A 26,959-nucleotide genomic window follows, 5' to 3' on the forward strand; every position below is an offset into this window, starting at 1 on the left:
GTCTGCTTTACTTACAAAAACACTGTGAAATAAATCTAACGTCAGGGTTTTTTTTTCTTTTGTCCAGGATGATTTTAGTTTTGAGTTAAAATTGTATTCAAGTGCTAAAGCATGAAGTGCCAGGAGCTGATAACAGAACAGCAGGAAATGATCACTTATATTTCTGTTCCTGTCGGCACAGGTGGAAACAGTGCGCACATTCTTCGTTCAAGCTGAAGTACAGATGTTACTGCAGTACTCGAGTACAAGTCAAAAAGTCTCTGAAATGCCTAAAAGTAAAAAAGCAGCTGGTTGAAGCTGTTTCTGTGCAAACATAACTCAGATTAATTTAATTATACTTCATTTTTTTGTAACATCCGTTATGTAAAACACACGCAGAGAAACAGCTGTTTAAGAACAGAAAAATAAATGTTTGCCTGTTTCATCTCTGCGTCAGCTACATCAGTCCTGAGTGAAAAATGCTTCCACGCCACGTTTGTCTTTTATTCTTTTAGTGTCGTCGCGCCCTCTGTGAGGTCGGGGAGGCACACATGAGGTGAGACGGTACCACAGAGGATTAATCACAGATTATGGCTCACTCGACTGCAGTTAATCTGATAGGTCATTACATTTGTTTTCATGATCAACACATTTGGAGAACTGCAGGCATGCTGCATATACGTGTAATATATCCAAAGAATGCTCACAGAATAACACGTATGTACTAAATGCATATGGCAGCAGGCTTGTCCTCTTTAACATTAAAACGTGTCACAGCTTTTCAGAGTTTTTAAGAACGTGTTCAGAGTAAGTTTACATTTGTGGTCATTCATGGCGTTCCTGCGCCTTCCCATGAAAATTTCACTGTTCAATACATTCAGACTAATGAAAATTATTATTAGCCATCAATAAACAGCTTAAAAAGCCTTACATGCAACGACGCACTGCTCTTTTACCAGCAGAAGCAGCTGTGCTGTGTTATTACCAAGTGCTGAAATCCTGAATGAAGACAGCACTGAATGCATCGCTGATGTTTATTTTCAGCGGTTAAATAATTATTTTTTAACCAGGAGGATTTTTTCTCCATCCTTTCATCCGACCGTTGTCCCACTAAAACCATTTGGCCGACGAGGGGCTTTGCTGTCCCGTATAAAGAAGTCAGGTCTGCCCGGAGCAGTTATAAGTCTAGCTGGACAGCGGGGCTTTGTTTTTGTCAGGCATTTCAATTGTTCAGCCCTCATATTCCCGCTGATGGGCCTCAAATCAGATTCTGAACAGGCATCTGCGCGGACAGCCATACTGCAGTGGCAGCTTCTTTAATGTCACCAGTTAAACTCAAAACTCTCGTTTTTCCTTCTCATGAACGACACTCCTGCAGGCTGTCGGGTGGAATAAAGAAACCTGCATTTAAAGATGGAAAGTTCCCCGAGTTTTGTTTTCCGGTTTCCTTATTTTCCGGTTTGTCGGGACCTCCGACACATCAGTTTGACATCATCCGCAGTCAACAGCGGGAGCACCGCGGAGAGCAGCAGAAGACCTCCTCAGGAGCTAAACCCAAGATTAACTGAGCTTAAAGTTAGCTCGGTGCTTACCTTCAGATGAAACCGAGAGAAACTCCTCGCCGATGCAGCCGGACGTCTCCTTTCCCCTCATCTTCCGGTTTTCTGGCGGGTGTCAAACAGTAATAGGTGCTTTACCGCCACCTGCTGGTGTGGAGAAACTGAACTCGTTCTTTGACCTCTGTGAGGTTTTCAGTCAGTTTCCCTCCTCCAGCCTCATATTTCTGACAGTGTAACAGAACTCGCCCCGTGGTTTCATTCACTCCACAATAATCCCATTTTTAACATCTCTGTTCTGAACTATGTTTTTTTAAACCAGTGTGTCATCATATGACAGTTTCCTCTCTGCTCAATTCTCCAGTTTTCCTTTAAATCGTGTAAAACCATCCTTGTTTCAGGTTCTGCATTATTAAGCTCTGGATTTCTGTTCCCCTTCAGTGGACACGTTTTGGTGGCTTCTTTTGGTGATTTCTCTGATTTTCTTCTTTTACTCCAAAATGATATTTTAACAGGGTCAAAGTCAGGGTAATAGACATACAGCAACATGAATTAGCAATTTTGGTGACTTAGAAAGTTGTCAGTGAACTGAGCTTCATAGCATGGCCTCTTAACTTCTTGTGAGTGATTATGAGTAACCACAGCTGCTGACTTCTCTGAGGCCAGTTAAATAGTACTCATTAGACACAAATGCTACAATGGGAAAGTCTATGGAGCTCAGCATAGATCTGAAAAAGCGAATTATTGATTTGGACAAGTCAGGAAAGTCACTTGGGGCCATTTCAAAGCAGCTGCATGTCCCAAGAGCAACAGTGCAAACAACTGTTTGTAAGTATAAAGTGCATGGCACTGTTTCATCACTGCCAAGATCAGGAAGAAAACGCAAGCTATCACCTGCTGCTGAGAGAAAATTGGTCAGGAGGGTGAAGAGTCAACCGAGAATCACCAAAAAGCAGATCTGCCAAGAATTAGAAGCTGCTGGAACACAGGTGTTATTGTCCACAGTTATACGTGTTTTGCATCTCCATGGACTGAGAGGCTGCCGTGCAAGAAGGAAGCCCTCGCTCCAAAAGCGGCACCTTAAGGCTCGACTGAAGTTTGCTGCTGATCACGTGGACAAAGATAAGACCTTCTGGAGGAAAGTTCTGTGGTCAGACGAAACAAAAATCGAGCTTTTTGGCCACAATGTCCAGCAATATGTTTGGAGGAGAAAAGGTGAGGCCTTTAACCCCAAGAACACCATGCCTACAATCAAGCATGGTGGTGGGAGTATTATGCTGTGGGGCTGTTTTGCTGCCAATGGAACTGGTGCTTTACAGAGAGTAAATGGGATAATGAAGGAGGAGGATTACCTTCAAATTCTTCAACATAACCTAAAATCATCACCTCGAAGGTTGGGTCTTGGGCACAGTTGCGTGTTCCAACAGGATAATGATCCCAAACACACATCAAAAGTGGTAAAGGAATGGCTAAGTCAGGCTAGAATAAGGGTTTTAGAATGGCCTTCCCAAAGTCCTGACTTAAACCCCATTGAAAACATGGACAATGCTGAAGAAACAAGTCCATGGTAATGGTAAAATGGTAAATGGCCTGTATTAGTATAGCGCTTTACTTAGTCCCCAAGGACCCCAAAGTGCTTTACACTACATTCAGTCATCCAGCCATTCACACACTGGTGATGGTAAGCTGCATTGTAGCCACAGATGCCCTGGGGAGCACTGACAGAGGCGCCCCAGGGCAGTTAAATTTGATGTCAGAAAGCCATCAAATTTAACTGAACTGCACCAATTCTGTCAAGAGGAGTGGTCCAAGATTCAACCAGAAGCTTGTGGATGGCTACCAAAAGTGCCTAATTGAAGTGAAAATGGCTAAGGGACATGTAACTAAATATTAACACTGCTGTTGCACATTTTTGACCCAGCAGATGTGATCACTTTTCATGTTAACCCAAAATAAAGTCATGCTGCTGCACTGAAAAGAGCTCCTTGGTGTTCTTCCAGCAGGAGTTGGGCCTGGGCATCCCTGCAGAGACTGCATCCCCCATGACCTTGATAAGTGGTAGAAGATAAATAGGTGGCTAGATGTGGAAAAAAAGAAAGATTAAATTAAATATTGTAATACATAAAACTATAAATCTACTGCTTATTTGTTTGTTTGTGTGGCTTTATTTTGAACATGTTGAAATAATACAAGAACATCAAAGAAAAGAAAAAACACAATTAATCACAACAGAAAAAAAGCAAAACAGAATAATCCTAATAAATAATGTGGAGAAGCATGAGCCTGTGTAACCCCCCATCTTTTTTCTTTTTGTACCAATAATCATCACCCTTTTCTTCCTGTTTACATCGTATCCAATCATAAATCCTTTCTTTACATGTTTACATCGTGCGCCAGGAGGTAAACATATTTATGGATCTCTGTAACCAGTATGATCCTTATGGCCCTTATTATTTGTTATATGGACAATGATGATAGTGAGCATTTCTAAGTACTGGCCCAAACCTCTGCACAATAATTCATATAAAGTGAAAGCAGAATGTGTTTTGCTTTACTCAATATTGAAATGTTTCTTGGAACTGTGTTATGTATGTTTTATATGAGATTTCCATCTTATTTTATCATCTATTTTTGTTATCATCTATTATATCCATCTATACCAAGGAACCTATGCTGAACTCTTTCAATTTCCACAGCATCTACGTGAGTCTGCACTTTAGTTGGACAATTCCCAAACAGGATGATCCTTATCGCCCAGAAAAAACAAATATTTGTGAATCAGATACTTTACAAATAACTAAATAAATACTGAATCCTTATGGATCAAGTACAGAACCTCCAGGAACACCACAAGCATGATGAGGAATATTCTCCCAACTTTCAAATTGTTTCCTGTCCCTTAAATAATTTTACAATCAGATGTAAAATTATTTACATCTGATTGTAAAATTAGATGTAAATAATCCATCCCATATTGTTTAATAGTGATTATTAATTACGATTTCATGGTTGATTTTTTCTTAAATGCTTTTTGAAGATTTAGGAATAATCCAGCCACAAGCTGTTTCTGATCTACTTAATAATAATTAAGTGGAATTTTCACAACTTGACAAACCAGTATTTTTTTTCATTCAGAACTTTATTCAAATGGTGAGTAAATTTCCTCAACAGCCTTACGAGATGACGAACCACACTTATTAAACAAAAACCTTGAGAGAAAAAGTCAGAGAAGTAAAATAATAATAATACTTTTCATTTTTTTTCAGTCCCCTACAAAAGGTTAAGTCTTATCTTCTTTACAAATTCTGAGTAGCAAAACAAGAAAGGTTCACAAATAATACAATTTCTGACAGCTAAACCACAATGCTGTTGTCTGAGGCAATAATTATTATGGAGACTCACGCTTGCATCACCCTTAGCAATGTTCAAATGTTGCTAAAATCCAAAGGAAGTGTTGACAAAGAACATAAAGGTAAACTAAAACTAAATTAAAAGTATGCAACTAAAACTTTTATAACCACCCAGAGGAAGTGTATTAAACATATGCAAATACTCCATTTCCACTGACTGGCAGTTGCTGGTTTGAAAAATTCTAGCACTGGTAAATTTTTTCAGACTGTTTCCAGTTTGAACAGTTTTATCTAATAAGAACTTGTGTGAATCTAACCAAACCAAAACATTCTGTCCAAACTTTCACTGACTGAGCTAATGGAACATGAAACATTAACAAAGGCCCAAGTGTTTCTTTCATTTAGGCTTAAGTCCCCTTACAGTCCTGGAGGTAATTTAATTTGCTTATTTAACCTCTTAAGCCCCAAGGGGGTTTCTGAGCTTCCTGCTCGAAAATGTAATGCCCAAATTTAATTATTATATTATTTCTCGGCAATTACAAACTCTGTCCTTACAATCTTGGTATCAAAATAAAGCTAACACTTGGGAAATTTCATCAGAGGTGTAAATATTGAAGCAGATATTACTGTGTCAAAGTTACTGAGACTGGAACACAGAAAAAGTAAGTAGATTTTATCCTCGCCTAATTATATTTTTTAAATTTTTAGCATTTGAAAAATATGCCTCAGATCACATTTGGTTCCAGAAATTCAGTAACCAACATATAAACATCATCTGTGCAAAGATTCATGTTTCTAGAGTGAAACAGTGAAAAATTACAGCCCTGTCAAGACATGAATATCCAGACATTGTACAAAAATGTCCAATTTTGGCACACAATTGGACACCATGCCAGTTGATTTTTTTAGGTTTTAAAGAGCAGAAATTAACAAATTTTATTAACAGGCCTAAAAATGCTTTTTTAAAAAAAAAAAAAATTTTTTTTGAAGAATTAACCACACATTTACATGGCAATGGCCCTTTTCTGCAGCGCGCCTGGAGCGTTTGATTGGCCTCTGGCCCTTTAAACTCTGAGGGGCTGTAACTTCGGTTTCTTATGGTGAATTTGCGTGATTGACACCTCTTTTTAATCGTTTGAGCCAATAGATTCACAGTAACGATGCCACGTTCACGCCACTTCAACCAATCAGACGTTGTGATGCCAAAACCCACGTGGGCCCAAATTTACAGCATGTGGCGTCTGTTCAGTCACGTGTCTGTAGGTGGGTCTAAAATGGAGGTTGTTGACGGAAAATTGCTCTGATGCGGCTAGGTAGGTATGGTAACTACTGTTCACATGGCTACCAGCTACAATAACGGAGGAAATCGGGACGGTAAGCCAATTTTTGTCTTAGCGCAATTGCGCTGCTGTGTGTTTTTGTGGTCTTCTTTTACGGCTCATTCAGTGAATTTTGGTCTGATCGTGGTGAAACTTGGTGTGTGGAGTCAGTGATAGCCCTGGAAGCTAACCAGCCTATCTCTAGCTGGTTACACGAAGTCTGAAGAATTTCTGGTTCGGTTTTGTTTGTTTAGCGGACTTCTGCGCATTTACGTAACTGCTCGTTTAATCACGGCTTGTTTTTGGTGTGTTTGGTGGTTGTAGAAATGGTTTTTATGACATTTTAGCTGAGATTCTGAGGTTTCTGTGGATACCACACATGTCTGGACTTATATTTCTCAACCCGCGTTATAACCGATTAAACGTGATCTCCTCCTTTTTGCCCCCGGTACCGGGGGTGTGGGGCTTAAGTGTTTAACAATATTTCTTTTTATCATTTCAATCTCTAAACCACTTTTTTACTCTACATTTTTACTGGTTTTCTCAGGGCCTATAGAGAAACTAGCACCACTGCACAACAGACCAATAAGGTCATCAAACAATGGATAATCTAATGTACCACTTTGTTGTACTGCTACCGAACTTTAAAGGTACTGAAAGTTAAGACAGTACACAAAACGTGACACTAACTGAAATCTCAGGAATCTATATCTATTCTGTGCAGCCTGATCTCGAGGGTTTTAAGTCTGAGACCATAAGTCTGGCTAGATGCTTCGAGGCACTTCCTTTTATCCAGTGAAGGAAATGATTTCTGCTCAGCATGTTTGACCTGATGTTTCCACAGACCTCGCGATGAAGCAAATATTTTTGGGCACTGGTAACAATAAAACTGCTTATTTGCAATGTGGCTGCGCTTGTGAATGGTGTAGGAATTGTGAGTCCTGAAACTCTTGTCGCACTGGTCACAGTCATACTGTTGCTCTTTGTCGTGAACATGTGCATGTCGTGCGCGCATAGATGCTGAAATAAAGGATTTGTCACAGTGTTTGCACTTAAAAGGTTTCTCCCCAGTGTGGGTACGTTCGTGGTACTCAAATGAAGACAGGGAGTTGAATATCTTTCCACAAACTTCACAAGGAATTATTATCTCTTTGGTGTGGATGAGGTGATGTATGCGGTAAGATCTTGAATGTCTGAAGCGTTTCCCACACTCGTCACAGGAGTATGGTCTTTCTCCAGTGTGCCCACGTTCATGAAGCGTGCGATGACCTGAGGATGTGAAACTTTTCTCACAATGTCGACACTTGAATGGTTTCTCCCCTGTGTGAATTCGTTTGTGTCTTCGGAGATTACCTGCGTTGGTGAATGATGACTCACAGACATCACAGACATGACCTTTAACCCCACTGTGGACAATTTTGTGGCATTTTAATAGACCCAGTGTTGGGAAGCCTTTCCCACATTCTTTGCAATAGTTCAGTTTGTGTCCAGTGTGCATGTTCTGGTGTCTTCTTAAGGTTAACAGCTGGCTGAAAGTGTTTCCACACTGGACGCAGCGGTATGGTTTATTGCCACAATGCTGACAGCGTCGAGGATTTGAGCCATATGTGCTGCTCCATTTCTGAAACAATTACCAAAGGTTATAAGGAAAACAATCTTGGGTTTATAAATTACAGTGAATAATGAGCTAACAAAAAGCTGCATAATCAGTTACAGTCTGAGATCTGAGGTATTTACTTCTCACATCTAACACACTGACTCCGCACTTACTGTCTAATGTCTAAAATACTTAAAACAATATGATATGAAAAAAAAGATTTCAGAAAACATTTCTTGAAATCCATTCCAAATACCTGACAGTGATGGCACTTAATTGGTTTCTTTCCTTTGTGAATCTGTCGATGGTGCCACAGAGAGCTGGAACTTTTAAAACGCATACCACACTGGTCACATTTGACTGGTCTCTCCCCAGTGTGGTCTCGTTTGTGGATTATAAGGCTGCGATAATGGCTGTAAGCCTTCCCACACTGTTCACAGCGATGCGGTTTCTCCCCTGTGTGTGTAACTTTGTGGGCTTCTAGTCCAGAATACAAAGGAAAACATCTACCACATACTTCACAGCAGTACAGATCCTCTCCCGTGTGCATTCGTCTGTGTCTTTTCAGGGTCACTTTCTGGCTGAAGTTTTTTCCACAAAGGTCACAGCGATATGGCTTGAGTCCAGAGTGGGTATGCTGATGGAGAGTTAAGACTTGCTTGGAGGAAAAAGCTTTCCCACACTTACCACACTTGTATGGTTTCACTCCAGTATGCCTGTGTTGATGATTTTTTAAGTTACTCTTGCTGACAAAAGCCTTTCCACACAGCTCACAGCTGTGTGCCTTCACTCCACTGTGAACGAGCTCATGCCTCTTCAGGTATGCCAAATGAGCAAACTCCTTCCCACATTCATCACAGGAATGTAGTTTCACTCCAGAGTGGGCAACTAGGTGCACTGCTAAGCTACGTTTTTTGGCATAAGCTCTTTCACACTGGGTACACTTGTATGGTTTTTCTCCAGTGTGAGTGCGTAGATGAATTTTGAGGTTGCCGGACTGTGTGAATCCTTTCTCACACTTATCACAGCGGTATACTTTATCACCAAAGTGAACTCGCTGGTGCCTTCTGAGCTCAGCTGATGAAGTGAAAGCTTCCTCGCACTGGTCACAAGAGTAACGCTTCTCCCTTGTATGAAGTTTACTGTGTTTCTTTAGATTTCCTTTCAAGAGGAAAGCTTTTCCACATATCTCACACAGGTACCGTTTCACATTTTCATGTATTTTCTTATGTGTTTTGAGGCTGGCTGTCCAACAGAAAGCTTTTCCACACTGGTCACAGGAATGTTGTTTTTTCCCAGCATGGCTGTTCTGGTGTTCTCTGAGACTATTTTGTTTTGTGAATCCTTTCCCACACTCATCACACCAGAACCTTTTTTCTCCAGTGTGAGCTCTCTTATGTACCTTCAGGTAGTTGAGTATACTGAAGGACTTGCCACACTCCTCACAGGTGTACGGCTTCTCTCCAGTGTGGATGCGCAGGTGTCTTTTCAAGGCTGCTATATGATTAAATGACTTTCCACACTGGCCACAGGAGTACGGTCTCCTTCCAGTGTGGGTGTTCTGGTGTTCTTTTAAAGCACATAAAACTGGGAAAGCTTTCTCACATTGATCACAGGGATATGGTTTTTCTCCAGTGTGGGTGCGCTTGTGTACCGTGAGGGCAGATGTGTGACGAAAAGTCTTTTGACACTGGTCACAGCTGAAGGGTTTTTCTCCAGTGTGAATACGTGTGTGAATTCTTAGAGCTGCTGCTGTGATAAAAGCCTTTTCACAGTGCTCACAGTTGAAGGGTTTCACTCCAGAGTGGATGCGTTGGTGGTTTCTGAGCCGTTTTGCAGTGGGAAAAGCCTTTCCACATTCTTCGCAGGGGTGTGATTTGTCTTTGTTTGTTGCTGGGGAAGCCTTATCATCCTGAGATCGCTGAGTTCTCACTTTGCTTTGTCTTTTACATTTCTGGAACAACAAACAGATGCAGATTTATTTTTTGTTTGTTTGTTTTCTGTTCTCATGCTGTCCTCCCATAGGAGCCCAGCATGAGCAGAGGTCTCTTTTATCACTCTTGGACTTTCTCATTGTATTGTACATTTCTGTGTTTTTCCGTAATACTACTGATCTCTGATCTGTCTCCCCATGTGATGTCTGTGTTGTGTATGTAAGGTCGGGGGGGGGTCCCATTTCACTGCAGGGCAACTTGCATGTGGCGAATAAAGTTCTGATTGATTGATTGAGGAGTAGAGACAGTGAGTGCAAAGTATTCATAGTCAACCTTAAACCACATTGTTCTCTCATGAGAAAAAGGTGAGACCCATCTTTGTGACATTTTGTGTGATTAGGGCTGGGCCACATCATACAGTTCATGATGATACCATTATAATGTTAGGCAATGATAAGAAAATGAAATATCGCAATAGAATATGGGTAAAACGCGGATGCGCAGTGCCTTTGTTTTCATACACACATTGCGGAAAAAGCATGGTGGCAACGGAGAATGAGAAGAGCGAAACCGGATCGTTAAATGAAACAGATGAACCACAATTGGTTTGTAAAAATGGTGCAACTTCAGTGGTGTGGAACTGGTTTGGCTTTCATCCGTCAGATACACACCAAAGCACTATTTTTGGTAGAACAAGCGGGCCGTCATTATTACCGAACCGATTTTATGTGCACGGCCCTCAAAAATCTGTCAAAAAATGTTTTAGTACGACTTTGCTGAGCTACGAAGCCGCACCGCTTGATGGATTGTCGGAGCATTACGGCTATCGTAGGCGGAGCCTCGCGGAGTGATACGTACTGTGCTTCAACATAATGCTACTGTATTGTGTGTGTATAAGCTCTTTTTAAGTTTTGTGGATATTATACATGGTTATGCTGAGGATATGTCGGCCAGTTTCCACTGGAAACGCCTTTTGGTTAAACTGTCAGCGAGGAATTTACACTGTTACATTTTTATATAACTTTAATTCACATAAAACAGCTGCTTGTTTAAGTGAAAATACATAGATGGGTTTGTTTGTTTTTTTGCACTAATAAAGTTGAGTTGTAAAGTATTTTGTCTAGTGTCAGTTATATCGTTATCGCAAATTTTCAAATGTATATCGTGATAAATATCTTTGGTCATATCGCCCTGCTCTACTTGTAAATCAAATATGTAGTTGTGAACTGAGTTTTGTAACCATGTAAACCAAAATATCTGAACATTTTATGTTTGTGCATCTGCAGATGAGAATTTGTGTGTTTGTAAAAAATATTTACACGAGTTACAATTTTTTTTGTTAAGGCCTGGTTACAGCAAAAAACTACGTGTAAAACTCTGCGCTCAGGTTTCCTGGCTGTGTGTGAGTTTCAACTTACAAGTAGGGGTGGGCGATATAAACGATATACGATAGAAACAATATAAATTTGGCCAACGATAGAGATTTTGACTATATCGCTCTATCGCGATAGCGCATGTTGATGATGTCATCAAGCTGCGCCTGTTTTGGTCTAAAGCATCGCAGCGGCTGCTGTCATATGTCACTGTATGATAATACAACCATTATCATCTGCAAATTATGCCAGGCGACAGTCATAGCAAAGAGATGAAGCACTTTTATCGAGTGGAAGAGAAGTTGGCGTTCATCCTCCAGCTTCACTGTGCTAATGTTATGCTAACATAGCTGTTAGCTAGCAATCACGTAGCACAAAATTATATATCAGGTAGTCAGACTTCAGTAACCCCTCAAAGGCCACTGCTGTTTAGTTTTCTGTCTTCATTTATGTTGGAAGTGACAGCAGAGCTGTACGTTTGAATTAGTTTCAAAAATCTCTTAGAACATGTCATGTTTAGGTGTAAACTAGCGAGCTAACTTCCTGTTAACTTCTATCTCTGTTAAATTTAATAAATTCTGTTTTCATGGATGCATCGATGTAAAACTTAATTGTTACACCCGATAAAGCAGCAACGCTGATGATTTTATTAAAGATGAAAGAATTTAGACCGTTTTTAACTCTTAGTATTCGTTTGACTTTGGGACCTGAAGTTGACGGAGTTTTGGACCCAGATTACTCCGCGAAGCTTTTCACTACGGCAGCCATAATGCTCTGACAATCCATCAAGCTGTGCAGCTTACCAAAGTTGTACTAAAACATTTTTTTAACAGATTTCTGCACGCAGAAATCGGTTCGAGGTCAGTAAGCACAACCAGAATTCATACATAAGGTACACTCTCGATTTTTGAGAAAATTAAAGGATTTTTAGTGTGGAAAATACGTTACACAGAAGAAAAGAATATATCACGATATATATTGTTACCGCACATGCTTCAAATTATATCACCTTATGAATTTTAGGCCATATCGCCCAGCCCTACTTACAAGTGCAAAGTTTTACTCAATCTTTGGGTTTGGCTGTCGGAGGGGTGCTTTACTGAGCCTCGGGTCCTGGAAGGGTAATGCAGTTTGAGGCTGGAGGATCTCTATATAAATATCCCGTAGGGGTCATACAAGCTAGGTCCCTTAACTGTAGCTGTTGAAAGGATAAAGTTGTGGTATGTCAGTGGTCAGAAATACCTTTACTACGTTAGTATTACTTAAACACAAAGTCAGGACTGACCAGGGACCATTGCTGTGAGTCACAGTGCGCAGCATAAAGGCCCATTCACAACAGATGTGGTGTCACTGCACTCACTTGGGGTCATATTTTTGCAGCAGCTCTACGTGTACTAGATGCACCTGCTCCTTGTCATTTCAAAACACGTATATCTCTGACGTTATATCCTCTACAACAGTTTCTGTTGTATTATGTTCAAATGTTCAATAGGAAACAACTCATTCATAATGAAAGAAAGCTTTGTAACTATCCCGGCTAGTGAAGAGTGTCCTTTCCACAACACTTCCTTCCCCCTGAGGTCCACAGAGCTGTTGAAAAGGCTCTGGAGGTCTCTGTGCAAGCACATAAACCTGTGACACACTAATCACCGAACTCAGACACGCACAGACTGTTGTCCTTCGTTGTGATGAAGGACCTGAAGCTCAGTAAAACACCCCTCCGACAGCCAAACTCATCTGCTCTCTGATTGGATTGTAAAATTTGTAAATTTACTCATAAGTTGAAACTCACACACAGTCAGGGAAGCTAAGCACAGAGGTTTTTGCTTTGTATCTGTAAGCAGACAAAGAAATGTGTAACGTGTGCAAATTTGGATTTAGCTGTTATTTGTAGCCATCACGTCGCACAGACACACACACTGTTTATGATGAAACAGGGAGCTGCGCTCCATCAAAATCTATCATCAACAGTTTTGTGTCAGAGCACATCACTGACACCGAGGTGCACTCCTCACCTTCTTTGAAGAGCCCATTGTTCCTCTGCAGCGGCTGAAGGAGGATCGAGCTCCTCTTCCTCAGATCGTCTTCATCCCACCATCACATCAGCCTCCGTCTGTGTTTTCAGATTTCGACTCCACCCTTTATCTCGTAGATTCAGGATTCAATCCTAAACGTAAACATGACATAAAAGTCTGTAGATGATAAAGAACGTGTTCGTCACTGACTCTGAACACGCGTGAGTAGAAACGCACTCCATCTCAGGTGAAACTATTGAGGAACAAACACGCGTTTATCATGACTCTGGTTTTACTGGCCCATCAACACAGTTTATAAACTGGTATATGTCACCTTGTTGCTTTGTCTGTAAGTGGTCATGTGATTGACCACGACTCCTTTATCCTTCCTCAGTCAAACAGCAGCACTCATGTGATTCTTTTGCCCCCTGAGCTCCAGGTGTGGTGCTAGACAGTCAACGCCGTTATTCCCATCACTGGTACTGTGACTGCGCTTTTACGAGATTTTAATGGTCTTCTTTTAACCGTCGACTCGGGTTGCTCTGTGTTTTAGTCCTTTTAGGTTTGACTCCTGCCTTTGGGATCTATTTTTAGGAAATACAACATTCCCTTTCACTGTTATGCTGATGAAATCAAAATTTACTTCCCCTTGAAACTGGACGTCTCAGTCCCAGTGCAGCCTTTAACTGTTTACATGATGTTAAAGACTGGTCAACACAGAGTTTTCTTACACTAAATGAAAATAAAACTGAAGTGTCGGTTTTTGGAACTCACGCCTCTTTGAACAAGTTAGCCGATACCCTCGGTCCTCTAGCTTCTCATCTTTCTCTCACTGTAAGGAGTGGTTTTAGATATCTCCTTTAAATTAGAGAAGCAAGTGTCCACAGATGTGACAACAAGTTTTTATCAGTTATGTGAAATTGCCAAAGCTAAGCCTGATCTTCCCCCAGGAGACCTACAAACACTTATTCATGCCTTCATCACTGCAGTTCCCTCTGTTTGGGTCTCCAACACTCTCCATCGCTTGCAGTTATGCTGCTGCACGTCTTTTAACAGGTCTTAGAATGTATGAACACATCACTCCAGTTTTAGCAAACTTACACTGGCTCCCTGTAAAGTATCATATTGATTTTAAGATTCTTTTACTGAATTTTAAAGTTTTAAATAATATGGCACCCAGTTATTTAAACGAACTCCTCAACATGTACGACCCCAAAAGAGCACCCAGATCGTCCAGCCAGATTCAGTCTTTTAAATCACGTCTTAAAACTCACTTTTTACTTTGCTTTTAATTCAAGTTCAGTTTGAGTACCATCAGGCCTGTTTGGTGTTTTTAATGTTAATTTATTGTCATTTATCTGTATTTGTTTCTCTATTGTTTTTTCTTGTTCTTAACCTGTTGTGAAGCACTTTGGTTAACTCTGTTCCTTTTAAATGTGCTATACAAACACATTTTGAATTGAATTGAATCAACCTGGGGATGTGAGCTGCTTTATAAAAATCACCTGAAGAAGAATCTGTTGCGCACACATGAGGAAGTTTCTCCATAAAAGCAGGTAAAACCGTCTCTTTGCAGGTGAAATTTGAAAAAAAGGTTAAAGGCAATGAAATGGCAAATATCAGATCCACACAAAACTGTTCTCTGCACTACAATATGATGCAATATGATTTACTCAAGTACCTTACTGAAGTAAACTTTGGATGTACTTGTTAATATGCAAACATTGTACTTTAAAGTTTTACTTCCTTCTTATTTTACAGATGTTCTACATGATGCTGCAGCAGAGGGGAATTCATTCAAACCATCTGCAGCTGCAACATTAAAATGAATAATATTATTATCGCAGATAAACAGTGTTTAATGAGTACGTCACGTCGACACTTAAACTTTGACTGCGAGTCTAAATTCGTGTTTTCAGGCTGTGGTGGAGACACTTTCGTGTGGCGCAGTGGGCTCGCGTTGTCTCCACCAGCCCGTCTCACACGTGTCAGCTTCAGGTATGCAGCTGCCTCCGCACGCGCCTAATGAGCGTCCGGGACATAGCGGGCTAACCTCAGGCGCAAACGCGGTGGTTTCCTCCGGACGAGCTCAGGCCACAAACCCGGGCTGGAAGTCTTGGGTAGGCTGGACGGTTGCGCTGAAGCGGATCTTCAATTTTTATCCTTCTTTTTCTGCAGCTGCTTCTTCTTCTTGTCTGACTGTACTTCCGTTGTTCCACCACCTCCGATCCGCATCATCGCCACCTGCTGGTCTGGAGTGCGAAGCAATAAACGAGCCTCCGTGATCTATGGAGGGCCTCACTTGCCAAAATAAGTCAAATTATTACATCATTTAACAATTAATTAAACACATGTCATTAACTAATTAAAAATGGAAGTAATTAAGTAGCTAATTAATTAAAGTATAATTAATTAATTAAATTATTTTTCTTTGAAGTTTGTAAAATATTTTGTTTGCAATTTCAGAATCAGCATACTTTAAGGAAAATGATGTGAGTTACAGTTGCTCCAGTACAGTAACAGTAAGAAAAACAGGCTAGACTATTTAACCATATAATATGTTACAGATTTAAGAAATAGCACAATATATACACAAATCACTCCATAATGGGATTGACAGAGGTGGTTATAAATAAATATCAAGAATACTGGCAGCAATATTACTGAGTAGAAAGAGGGTGTGCAAAAAAAGGGTGTAACTATTGCAGTGTTTACAGTGTGTTAGATGGAGGAGTTGTACAGGGAGACGGCCACAGGCAGGAATGATTTCCTGTGTTGGTCAGTGGTGCTTTTGGGTCATCTCGGTCTCCCACTGAACGTGCTCCTGTGGCTACCCAGTACGTCATGGAGTGGGTGGGAGGTATTGCCCAGTATTGTCTTAATCTTGGACAACATCCACCTCTCAGACACCACCCTAACAGAGTCCAGCTCCATCGCCACAACATTACTGGCCTTGTGGATCAGTTTATTTAGTCTGTTGGCATCTGCGACCCTCAACCTGCTGCCCCAGCATGCAACAGCGTCGTAGATGTCACTGGCCACAACTGACTCCTGATTGACTGATTGATATGAGCCAGCAGCCTTTGAACAGCTGCAGTTAGGAGGATGTTTTCTTGCAGAGTTTTCTTCTAGGATGTGGAAAAAGCCTGATGGTACAACAACAGAAGTCTGGCTTCTTTGATACTGAGGAAAGAATTTCATTGTCCTCCAAATTTATCTTCTGAACATCTTCAAACTCTGTTTCGATGTGTCCAGCTGAAGAATAGTGGTTGAACAAAACAAGCCTTTAACCAGTGTTTATGTGTGCATCGGCTCATAAGTTCTGCTGCATGTCTGACACTTGTAAGACAGACAAACATTCATCCTCATGGATGTCTCAGAACTGTGGGAGGAAGCCCGGGTTCGTGTAGAGAAGCCACATAGGGACACGGATGGACTGATGTGACCACTGCACCACTTATTTCTTTCTTTTTTCCCCACTGCAGGACAGAAATCATTCATTCTTGGGGAGCATGGCCAGACTTTAGGCTGGAATTGATGCACTGTAGAGCTGCACCTGTTTATGATAGGCAGAACTATTAGTGTACTATTAAAAGTTAAATAAAGGTTCTCTTTACTCAGCTGCAGCGATAGGGCTCAGTGTTCTTCTGTGTTTGTCTCCATCTAGTGGACAATCACATTTACTACATGCCAGCTTGCTCCCCCACCTTCAATAAAACAATTGTTGTATTATTAACTGGGTCTGTTTATATTTTGCAATAAGAGGTGAACTAAGAGTTTCCGGTGACTGACTGTGAGGCGTTTTAGCATCACAAACAGGAGAAACGTTTTTGTGCCATCTCAGCAGAGGTGGTGGGTTTCTGAGTTTTGTGGAGACTTCTGGTGCATTTGTTTTTTCATTTCTGCTCCCTCAGCGTAGTTTGTCTGCACCACTTGTTTCATTTATAACCCTAAATCAATAATAGAACATTACTTCAGCTCTGAGTGGGCTATTTATATAGACCATAAAATAAATAATCAAACAACAAGAAATTGTTTCCTAAAAGTTAATGAAAGTATTTTATTTACTTCATCGCGTTTCCGTTCTTATGATCTAATTTAAAACCTGCTTTATTCAATGTTAACTTTAAACCGTAACAACGCTATCAATAAAGGTTATTAAAACCCCCATTAGCTGTGTCCCTCCGCCCCGATGTTTAAAACTCCTCTCCCTCTTCTGCCACGTTTTTGCTCCTCTCCAGAGGGAGGAACGACACTGGGAAGCAGCGCAGGAATCTGATTGGTGAGAAAACACAAGAACCCGCCTGTTGCCCCACCCACACACTCATTAGGCAGCTCTGATTTGTGAACTACTAAGCCAATCACGGTTACCATGGACGTTGGCTTTGCTGGTATCCCTTTGAGGACGTGATTTTTGGTGAACGCGTCGCTCCATCGCACAGAGCGGAGAGCAGAAAGCAAACAGGAGCTTTCACCGCGACAACCACGGCCAGGTTAGAGAGTCACCTCATCGCTGCTTGACTGAAACAAACATCGGGTACTTTACGAAGCAATGGCGCAGAGAAAGAATCCCAGAAACCACTCAAAAAAAGGTACGTACCCTTTATCTGACTGGGTTCTCCCGCCTGTGTCTCTAATTCAGACTTCCGTTTAACATTCTGCAGTTTATAGCTATTTTCAGTCTTTGGAAAGGATCGCGTGTAGTACATCAAAAGCGAGAATATATTTTTAATCCATAAGATTAGTTCTTCGATTCGGCTAATACACTGATACAAAATATAACGTAGACTCCTACTTTCGGAGGTAGATCTCCCGTGGTTCCAACAGCGAAAAGTGCGCACTGCCTGGCGTCCTGAAGCGTCATTAACATGCTGTTAAATATCTAATTATAATAAACGCATCACAATTGCTGTATTTTACTGAAGCCGAGTGGAGAAGTGGTTTTTAAATATTCCCGCAGATGTCGTATTTTATGTTTATAACTTGTAGCGCCGTCTCTAAACAAATGCATATTCGACTGGAAGAATTTTCAATGGAGTCTGGTTGGATGTTCTCGCGATACAAGAGAGCGGGACTGGTTTCGCCCCTTTCTCTGCTAGCGCTGCTAAATGATCACAATAAAGCAGACTCCCAGTTTAACCTCCCTGATAAATCCCGGCATGCTCTGTGTGATTATAGCTTCATTGCCCATCGGTAACATGAAAGTGGCCGTGGAAACGACGCTAAGCTAACCTAGCCCCCATCAATAACAGCCTGCTAACGGCAGCTAACTTTCTCCCAGGCAGCAGCGAGGGGTTCATGTTATCTCTGTTATCTGTGCGGGAGTTTACTGGCCCCGCTCATTATTTACACATTTATAAGCCCGATATAAACCGGGTTATTCCTCACTGCAATCTGTAATTAATTTAAAGGGCAAAAACACATGAATCATGCTTTCACTGACATTCCTGAGACAGTCTGAGGTCTTTACACAGGGTCCCCAAAAGCCTGAAATACAAACACATATAATTTCACATCAAAGATAAATGTTGGGTGTTACAAAGTGCTCACTGCTGCTGCTGTCACATTTTACCTCCACGTTTCTCTCACACATGCTTTCCATTTGTAACAACACATGCAAACATCTGTTCGATCAGGTGAGAGCAAGAATAACACCCGTTTGACATCCGTGACTGTGTGCACACACAACTCTGACACGCACACACAGATATAAACACACACACACACACAGTGACGAGTGATGGATCGTAAGGTTCTTATCACATAAAAGCAGAACTGGCTGTAATGAGGTACTCTAAGACCAGAGCAGCCTCTTCATGGTTGTTAATACAAACAGGAAGTTTGCTTTTTTTTCACAAACCATGAAGAGTGCCCCCCCCCCCCCCCCCCCCCCACACACACACGTGTTATTAGAGCCTCTTTATTTTTCATGTGTCCAAATGCCCAAACATCATGTGTAACCCTCCATGCTGGTGTGAGCTTGTAAACTTGTGATATGAGCACTGGGAATAATTTTCCGACCACTATGAGGAAATCTTGGCTGAATATAAAAGCACCTAGAACAGCTGGCTTTTGATGTACTTGTTCAGCTGCTGTTTAAAAGGTGGCTGGAGACCACAAACAAAATCGTTGTGATTTCCAATCAGCTTCCAGTGTTGTTGCTAAGGAGACGGACCACTCACAGTCAGCTGCTGTCTTCAGAGTGACTTTGGTGGGTCGAGGTGGAGATAAAAGGGTAATACAGCTCAGTCGCTCTGCTATCAGTTCATTAGAATCAAGTTGGCAATTCCAGAAGTTGCTTCACAAAGAGTGATACAGTTGCTGAAGGGCAGCAGCTTTACTGTAAAACTACACAGGTTGGTTTTTATACAGGCAGCCGAGTCAGCGCTGGAAAGATAAGCTGTGCTCATCAGTGCACCACTATCACACTTGTTCTCTTAGTCTGCAAGATTACACTATTGTGCTGTTTCCATTTCGTTGTATATTCAGTACCAGTAGGCGCTTCGAGTCACGAGCGCCAAACGCAGTGATGTGATTGGTCAGGTCTGTTTATTAAATATGAAAAATCGAGCACGATCCAAAAAACTGAAGTGCCTCAAATTCGTCCTATTAAATTACGCTGTTGGCGATGCATTAAGAGCAGGAAAATATCTTTAACACATGAAATTATTTGACCCATTTTATGCGTTTGGTGCATAAAGACCTCGAGAGTAAACGTTGTCAGCCTGAGTCGGACCGTACATTGACCTCTGACCTCTGGTCGTCCGGAGCCTGAACCTGTGGGTCATACCTGCTGATACCGTCGTTACTCTTGTGTTTGAACCATCGCGAGCGCTTGAACTGCCGTTTGTGTTCTCGGATCTCGTCTTTAAAACAGGTCATCCAAAAATATTTGTATTCAGGGGGAAAACGCGCTCTGCTTGCAAAACTGCCACACTTATGGGGGTGTTATCCACCATTAACACCCACTTCACTCAGAGCCCCAACAATCATTGGTTCCCTGCTGTGGTTCAGGACCAGTACAGCACCTTGGTTTTTCTGGCGTGGCCGTACTACCTGCTGATTATTTCTGAAACGCCGCAACAGCTGAGAGAGTCCAGAAATGCCGGTGTCAAGGTTATGCAGGGGCTATTCTGTCCTCTCTGGCATCTCTCAGCCAGCGTCGCATGGTTTGTCAGCTCTAATAATAGTGTGGATCAGGTTCAGCAGCCCTTCACAATCCCTGTGCTGCTGGGAGGAAGAGGAGGAGGAGCTCCTTCACTCTTTGTCTTTGCTCGGAGACGCTGAGAGTCGCTGAAGCTTTTTGACGATCGTTCGTTTAGAGTCTTTGTTCTTTCGGATTGTTTTTGTCTCCTTCTGTCACTTCGTTGAGTTCCTCCTCGAACTTTTAAAGCTGCTTGTTTTCTTCAAGCACGCCGTCACCTGGTTGAGAAGACTCCGATAGTTTTGGTGCGTTAATCTTCGGTCTGTGACGTCTTCAGGTTTTGTCCTGCAGGTCAGTTTCATCTTGTGCGTGAAGGAGCTTCACTTTCTGTTTTTAATGTTTTTGATGCTGGTTTAGTGTGGTGCTTCCACCCATGGAGCGATACCGCCACTACGGCACCTCCTACACCTCCTCTCCTGGTGCAGCTCATGTAGAGGAGATCCACGCCGAGGAGGAGGAGGAGGTGGAGGAGGTGATGTACACTGAAGAGGAGGTGGAGCCGCTGTTAGAGGATGAAACGCAGCCTCTGCTGCAGGAGACAGGTAGGACTGAGGCATGCATGAGGTTTGGTTCAGTTTAGGTTTGGCTCTCACCTGGTCGGGTTTGGCTCGTTTAGGAGGCGTGAAGCGGGAGGAGGAAGTGACACGTGCACAGAAGGAAGTGCAGCCTGTTGTCCAGGAGACAGGTAGGACAGGCATGGACTGGCCCGGTTTGGAACACTTCTTAGGTCAGAGTTTCGTGTGGTTTCACCTCGTATGGTGTGCAGCATGCTTTTAACACAAACTCGGCTACATCCTGTGGCAGCTTTTCACAATAAAAGCTGCCAAGATGAACCCTGGTGATGCTGTGAAGGCTTGTGGTGATTTTGGTGTGAAGCGAATGTGTCTCAGCATCAGTTTGTTGGCGTCGGTATTCAGATTACACGTCATTGTGTCTAATCCAAAATCTTTTAACATCAGGTTTAGGTTTAAGCAGACTTTTCACCGGAGCAACGCTGTTTCTCTGTAGGCTTCCAGCAGGTACAGTGATAATGTTTTTATAGGAATCGTACAATCGCAGTTGTTGCATCGCCCTGATTTTCAGTTACACTTAGATGAAGGTTACGGTGCAGGGTGGGAGGTCGCTGCGCAGCTGTGGATTGAATTTCCATCCAAAGTGTAAATTCCCAGTAACTCAGACAAAGTACTTGAAACCCAAAGTGACCAAAGTTTGCTTGAGTTTCTCGGGTTTGTGGGACGTCAGGTCAGCAGTGATGAGGACGATTTACTGGGTTTACTGGGCTGTAAAGTCCACGTTCCCACCCTGAGAGAGGTGTGTGAGGGTCGTGAGTAAATGTCCATGCCTTACTTGGATACAGGAAGCTGCTGTTTGCTGTGCTGTAGCAGTGCTTGGTTACACAAAGGGGGTTTGTGTCTCCGGCTGGAATTGAACCAGCAATCATTTACTTAAACCCGCAGCAGGGTGTCCCACTGGGGGCGCCGTGGCTGCTTCGATGACTTTGGCTCCGTCGACACTCGCCCGGATAAGTTTGAAAATGTCTGAAAGCGCTCCGCGTCCACACTGGCGCTTTCAGTCGTTTTCACAGAGTTGTGCGTCCACATTGAAACAACTGAAGCGCTTACGGTCCAGTCCTGCACATGCGTGAAACACAAGAAGCTTCATTTCTGTCTGCCGTTTATTAGTTTCCGGCTCTTTGTAACGTCGCGTCAGAATGTCGAGGGAAAGCACCGAGTTATTTAAACGGACTCACAATGAGGTGGAGTTGTTGCTGCGAGTAACACAAAAGTACAAAGTTGCAAAAGCGAGTGAGAATGAAAGAATTTGAGGAAAAGCTCTCTGGAGCATCTAGACTGATATTAATCTTTAATAAGGCTGTCAAACACCTGCTGTATAACGCCCTCCGCTATCTTAGTTTCATTGGTCACATGACTGCATCACATGACTAAAATGTGTCATCGTTTTTGAAAAGGCTCGGGGTTCGCTGTCCACACCACAATGCGAAAACTGGGTTTTCAAATGTGTCCGCTTTGGAGAACGTTTCCAAAGGTTTCTGCAAACGGCATCTCAGTGTGGACGGGAGGCCAAAAAGATGCGTTTTCAAACCAAAGCGTATTCGTGTGGACGTAGCCTCAGTGCGGACGCAGCCTCAGTGCGGACGTAGCCTCAGTGCGGACGTAACCTCAGTGTGGACGTAACCTCAGTGTGGACGTAGCCTCAGTGTGGACGTAGCCTCAGTGCGGACGTAGCCTCAGTGTGGACGTAGCCTCAGTGCGGACGTAACCTCAGTGTGGACGTAGCCTCAGTGTGGACGTAGCCTCAGTGTGGACGTAACCTCAGTGTGGACGTAGCCTCAGTGGGGACGTAGCCTCAGTGCGGACGTAGCCTCAGTGTGGACGTAACCTCAGTGTGGACGTAGCCTCAGTGCGGACGCAGCCTCAGTGTGGACGTAGCCTCAGTGTGGACGTAGCCTCAGTGTGGACGTAGCCTCAGTGTGGACGTAGCCTTAGTGTGGACGCAGCCTCAGTGTGGACGCAGCCTCAGTGTGGACGCAGCCTCAGTGTGGACGTAGCCTCAGTGTGGACGCAGCCTCAGTGTGGACGTAGCCTCAGTGTGGACGCAGCCTCAGTGTGGACGCAGCCTCAGTGTGGACGTAGCCTCAGTGTGGACGTAGCCTTAGTGTGGACGCAGCCTCAGTGTGGACGCAGCCTCAGTGTGGACGTAGCCTTAGTGTGGACGTAGCCTCAGTGTGGACGTAGCCTTAGTGTGGACGCAGCCTCAGTGTGGACGCAGCCTCAGTGTGGACGTAGCCTTAGTGTGGACGCAGCCTCAGTGTGGACGCAGCCTCAGTGTGGACGTAGCCTCAGTGTGGACGTAGCCTTAGTGTGGACGCAGCCTCAGTGTGGACGCAGCCTCAGTGTGGACGTAGCCTCAGTGTGGACGTAGCCTCAGTGTGGACGCAGCCTCAGTGTGGACGTAGCCTTAGATAACCGTAACCTTTGCTCTTTAAACTCTAAAGCTAGTTCTTCGTCCTGGTGTCTGAACCAGGTGAAACTCACAGCACCTTAGCTGTGACCCACAAACACTGCCGGGTGTTTATCAGCCACGTCAGGACCGAGGTGATGCTTTTTCCATCACTGCTGTCATTACGTGCTGCTTTCTACAGTCTTTAGTGCTTTTAGAGACACTTGAGGTGTTTTAACCGCACACGTGTTGAACGCAGCCTCGGGCTATTTCAGGAGTGCTCTTAGTGACATTTTCACGCAGTGCAAAAGCAGACAGCTGTTCTTTATCTGCAGCCTGTTCAGTCCTGAAACAGCTGTTGTCATCTCTCTCTCTGTCGGGGTCATATTGACTCGGTGTCTCTCGCTCTATTCCTGGGTCGGGTTGTCCTTTGTGGAGCCATGTTGCCCCTCTCTCTGTTCCCTCTTTGTTTTTCCTGGACGTTCAGACTTTCACCAGAAGTTTTCCTTCAGCCGACACTCCGACCTACAGTTTAATCACGTCATAGCGCTCTCCGCCTGTACTTCCTGTCTCGCTCTCCCACTCGGTCTCCTTGTTTTCCCAAAGCACTTAAAATAGTACGACAATGTGCCAAATCTGTCCTGAGGAAAACCAGCTGGAAACATGACGCCTCAGTCCACTAAGTCTGAACCTTAGTCACTAAAGAGGGCTTAAATCTGATCGCCCAGCTTCAGCCTGCTGCTGTTTGCTGATGTCATAACACATTAATATGCTTGATTACCTGTGCAGGTGAGCAAGACTGGTGCACAGATACTGGTGCACATGTGTGTGCATGTTCCTTATTTTCTGGTCGTTTTGTAAATAAAAAAATATTTTTCTCTGTTTGCTGTTTAAGTTTTGTTTTGCTTTTTTAATTTCATAAATAAATGTTTTCAGTGTTTTTGAGCCTCGTAACCTCAGGAGTGCAGGACACGTCCACACGATAAAGCTGCCGTCAGGTTTGACGCCTGCTCCAGTCATTGCATTTTGTTTGGCGATCAATCAGCACCAGCGTTGTTCTCCAGCTCGTGCTGTGACGATGAAAGTTTGCATACATTTTGTGAAATACACAAAACTTATTGCACGAGAACATTTTTATTTTCAGTGGTGCAGATTTGAACCTGCGCGCTGTCGTCCTCTCTGCGACGGTTTGAAATAAAGACGTGGCCCCGATGCTCAGATTTCACTTCATTCTTCAACAACAAAGCTCTGTGCTGTGTGATCTTGTCTGTCTGTGGGTGACACCGAGTTTGTTGCTATCAGCACGTTAACTGCTGATCTAAATCTGGCAGCAGGCGCGATCGTGCCTCAGTTGACACGTTCAAAGAAGAAATAAATGTTACTCAAACTGGCTTTGGTATTAACATCAGCTTTTCACACCTGCAGAGGGGAAGACGGTGCCGGTGGAGAGCAAAAATGGAAAGAGGACAGAGGGAGGAGGCGGAGGAGATGCAGGTGGAGGCCCAAAGTACTCCGTGTTCACCTGGTTTGTGGTCCTGGGTCTGCTGGGAGTCTGGAGCTCTGTGGCCGTGGTCTACTTCGACATCGTGGACTACGACACCGTGATCGGTGAGTTGGAGGGCGGGCGTGATAACATGGTGTAATTTAATGGAAGCAGACGCATGATTGATTCAGTGCCCAATTTCCTGAAGCTTTTATTTTGAAGGGGTGCAGACTTTGAACAGCTAAAAGCAGTGAGGGATTGTTTTCTGGCAGAAGAGAGAAGTGGCTAACATGCGTCGATGTGGTTGTTTTGCAGAAGTAAAGCAGACATTCAGCATTTCATAAACCTCATCTTAATCTTCCTCCTGAATGAAGATGACATGCAGATTATCCTGTGATTATAAAAGTGAGCTCGGGTGAATTGCTCAACGTGTGGGGGCCCCACACGTTGCTTCAGTCAGCAAACATCTCACCAAGCAGCAGGCCGTGTTTAGTAACAGCACTGCACGCTGGTCACATGCAGTGAAAGTGGGATGTGTGATAATCTGTTCAAACATCGAACTGAGGCAGCGCCTGGAGGTTCAGACGGTCCAACTAGTGTGGCCGTTTCCCGGCTGTTACAGTTTAATATCCACAAAGAGGAGGAAGAGGAAGTTCACATAAAATGAGATCGTCTTTGTTTACACACCGTTTCTGATAAACGCTTTGTCGACACGATGATGTCGTGATGCTTCTAAAGATGACAATGAGGAAGCAGATTCTGTGATCATGAGAAAGCTGGCTTTTCAGTTTGTAGGCACCCAGTGAATGACCCAGGGCGGACTCAAACCCAGGCCACCGTCGATGGGTCACCTGATCACTCCAGAGCGCTAAAGCAGCTCTCAGATCAGTTTCCTGCGCGTGAAAGACGGCCTCCTGCCATCTTCAGGCTCTGCGTTTCAGACCACTCCTGTTCTTCTCGATCCGATGCTTTGATAACAGACTTACTGAAAGTTTTGATGTCAGCTTGATAAACACCTTATCTTTTGTCTGATCTTTCACTTTCCCGCCTCTTTGCTGAGCTGCAGCACCACCTCGTCGCTGTTGCTTCATAAGTTTTCACAAATTTGCTCCCAAACTATAAAAAAATATTTACGAGTTAAGTAATTTAACTGTGGTCGGTACAGACGACCCAACATGTCTTTACTGACCCTGGACCATCATTTATCCTGACGCAGAGTTACCTGACCAATCACAGTGCTGTCCACTGATCGGGTTTATTCTCAGCTGTGGGCTCTCCACAGTGGATCATGTCACAGTTACATCTAAATGTTACAAGACGACGATCCTTGGCAGTCTTTCTCTTCCTTCGGGTTCGCCTCCAACGTGAGAGCAGCGTGAGAACGTTTGTGGAGTCCCGCCGTGTGCAGAGAAGGAGACGTGCATCTGTTGGCCTATTTGGTTTGGTTCTCAGCAGCATTTCTGTCTGGGTCTCCAGCGTTCACACACACTGAAACACAATGTCAAAGTAGTGGTTTTTGTACAGGAACCCGGTGACTTCTTCATGTGGTTTGATGCCGAGTTTTCACAGCGCCTTCCTCTCAGTCAGACGTGAACAAACACAGCGTTTCAAAAGTACAGTAGCGTTTTGATCTGTGTGCACAAATGTATTCCACACATGCGTGCTGTGATTGAATGGTTTCAATGTGCCGTTAGCCGATTGTGGGGAGCTCTGAGTGTCTGCAGCTTAAAGCAGTGATGCTTTTTGGTGTGTGTACCAAAAGGAGCGAGACAAGCGGGAGGAAGTGAGCTTGTGGCCTGGAAATACACATGTTTGCTGTGGTCTGTGGTCGGTTGGGTTATTAACAGCTTTCATCCTGGCATACAAAAAGCTTAAATGCCATCCGAGGCCAGGTTGGAGCTTTGGACGACCTCCGGAGAAAACGGACCCAAGATAAACGTCAAAGAGCCAGAGGGAAGTTTGCTGAAATGTGTGCTCGCTAGACTTTTGGTCACGTCTTACAATCACTACAGTTTCAAAATGACTGAATGTGAAATACAGCCACCAGTTCCTCTTCTGTTTTTGAGCTCGTGACTGCAGTTAGGGTCAGTAAAGTAGTTTTGGGGGATGTTTTTGGTTTTGTTTCTTGGGCTCTGACTGTTTTTTAGTCACGCCAACTTTGCTGTTTGATCACGCGGTTCTGATCAGT

At 43.3% G+C, this 26,959-nt stretch overlaps 2 protein-coding genes across 6 annotated transcripts in view; one reads left to right on the top strand and one right to left on the bottom strand.

The window, feature by feature from the left end:
- Window positions 1-6,901: 6,901 nt before the first annotated feature.
- Window positions 6,902-15,269, bottom strand: LOC146626007 (uncharacterized). The gene is made up of 4 exons (XM_085362227.1): window positions 15,177-15,269; window positions 13,124-13,275; window positions 8,058-9,755; window positions 6,902-7,825 (listed from the first exon to the last, which is right to left on the bottom strand). Exons 2-4 carry the CDS (start codon window positions 13,139-13,141, stop codon window positions 6,902-6,904), a joined length of 2,640 nt encoding a protein of 879 aa, XP_085218353.1. The 5' UTR covers window positions 13,142-13,275; window positions 15,177-15,269.
- Window positions 15,270-17,548: 2,279 nt separating this feature from the next.
- Window positions 17,549-26,959, top strand: part of unm_hu7910 (un-named hu7910) — a 44,024-nt gene continuing 34,613 nt past the window's right edge. For 4 of the 5 annotated variants that reach the window (XM_085363126.1, XM_085363128.1, XM_085363127.1 and 1 more), the window contains exons 1-2: window positions 17,549-17,715; window positions 24,714-24,896. In XM_085363126.1, the coding sequence (XP_085219252.1) occupies window positions 17,676-17,715; window positions 24,714-24,896 (223 nt within the window). In that variant the 5' untranslated portion in view covers window positions 17,549-17,675. Of the gene's footprint in view, window positions 17,716-20,334; window positions 20,870-20,943; window positions 21,013-24,713; window positions 24,897-26,959 lie in introns of those variants that run through there. The other variant, XM_085363125.1, reaches the window with a different exon arrangement.

Source organism: Diplotaxodon limnothrissa, linkage group LG9, assembly GCF_057381915.1.
Source record: "Diplotaxodon limnothrissa isolate DT_005_m linkage group LG9, D_limnothrissa_male_GT1.1, whole genome shotgun sequence".
NCBI lineage: Eukaryota > Metazoa > Chordata > Actinopteri > Cichliformes > Cichlidae > Diplotaxodon > Diplotaxodon limnothrissa.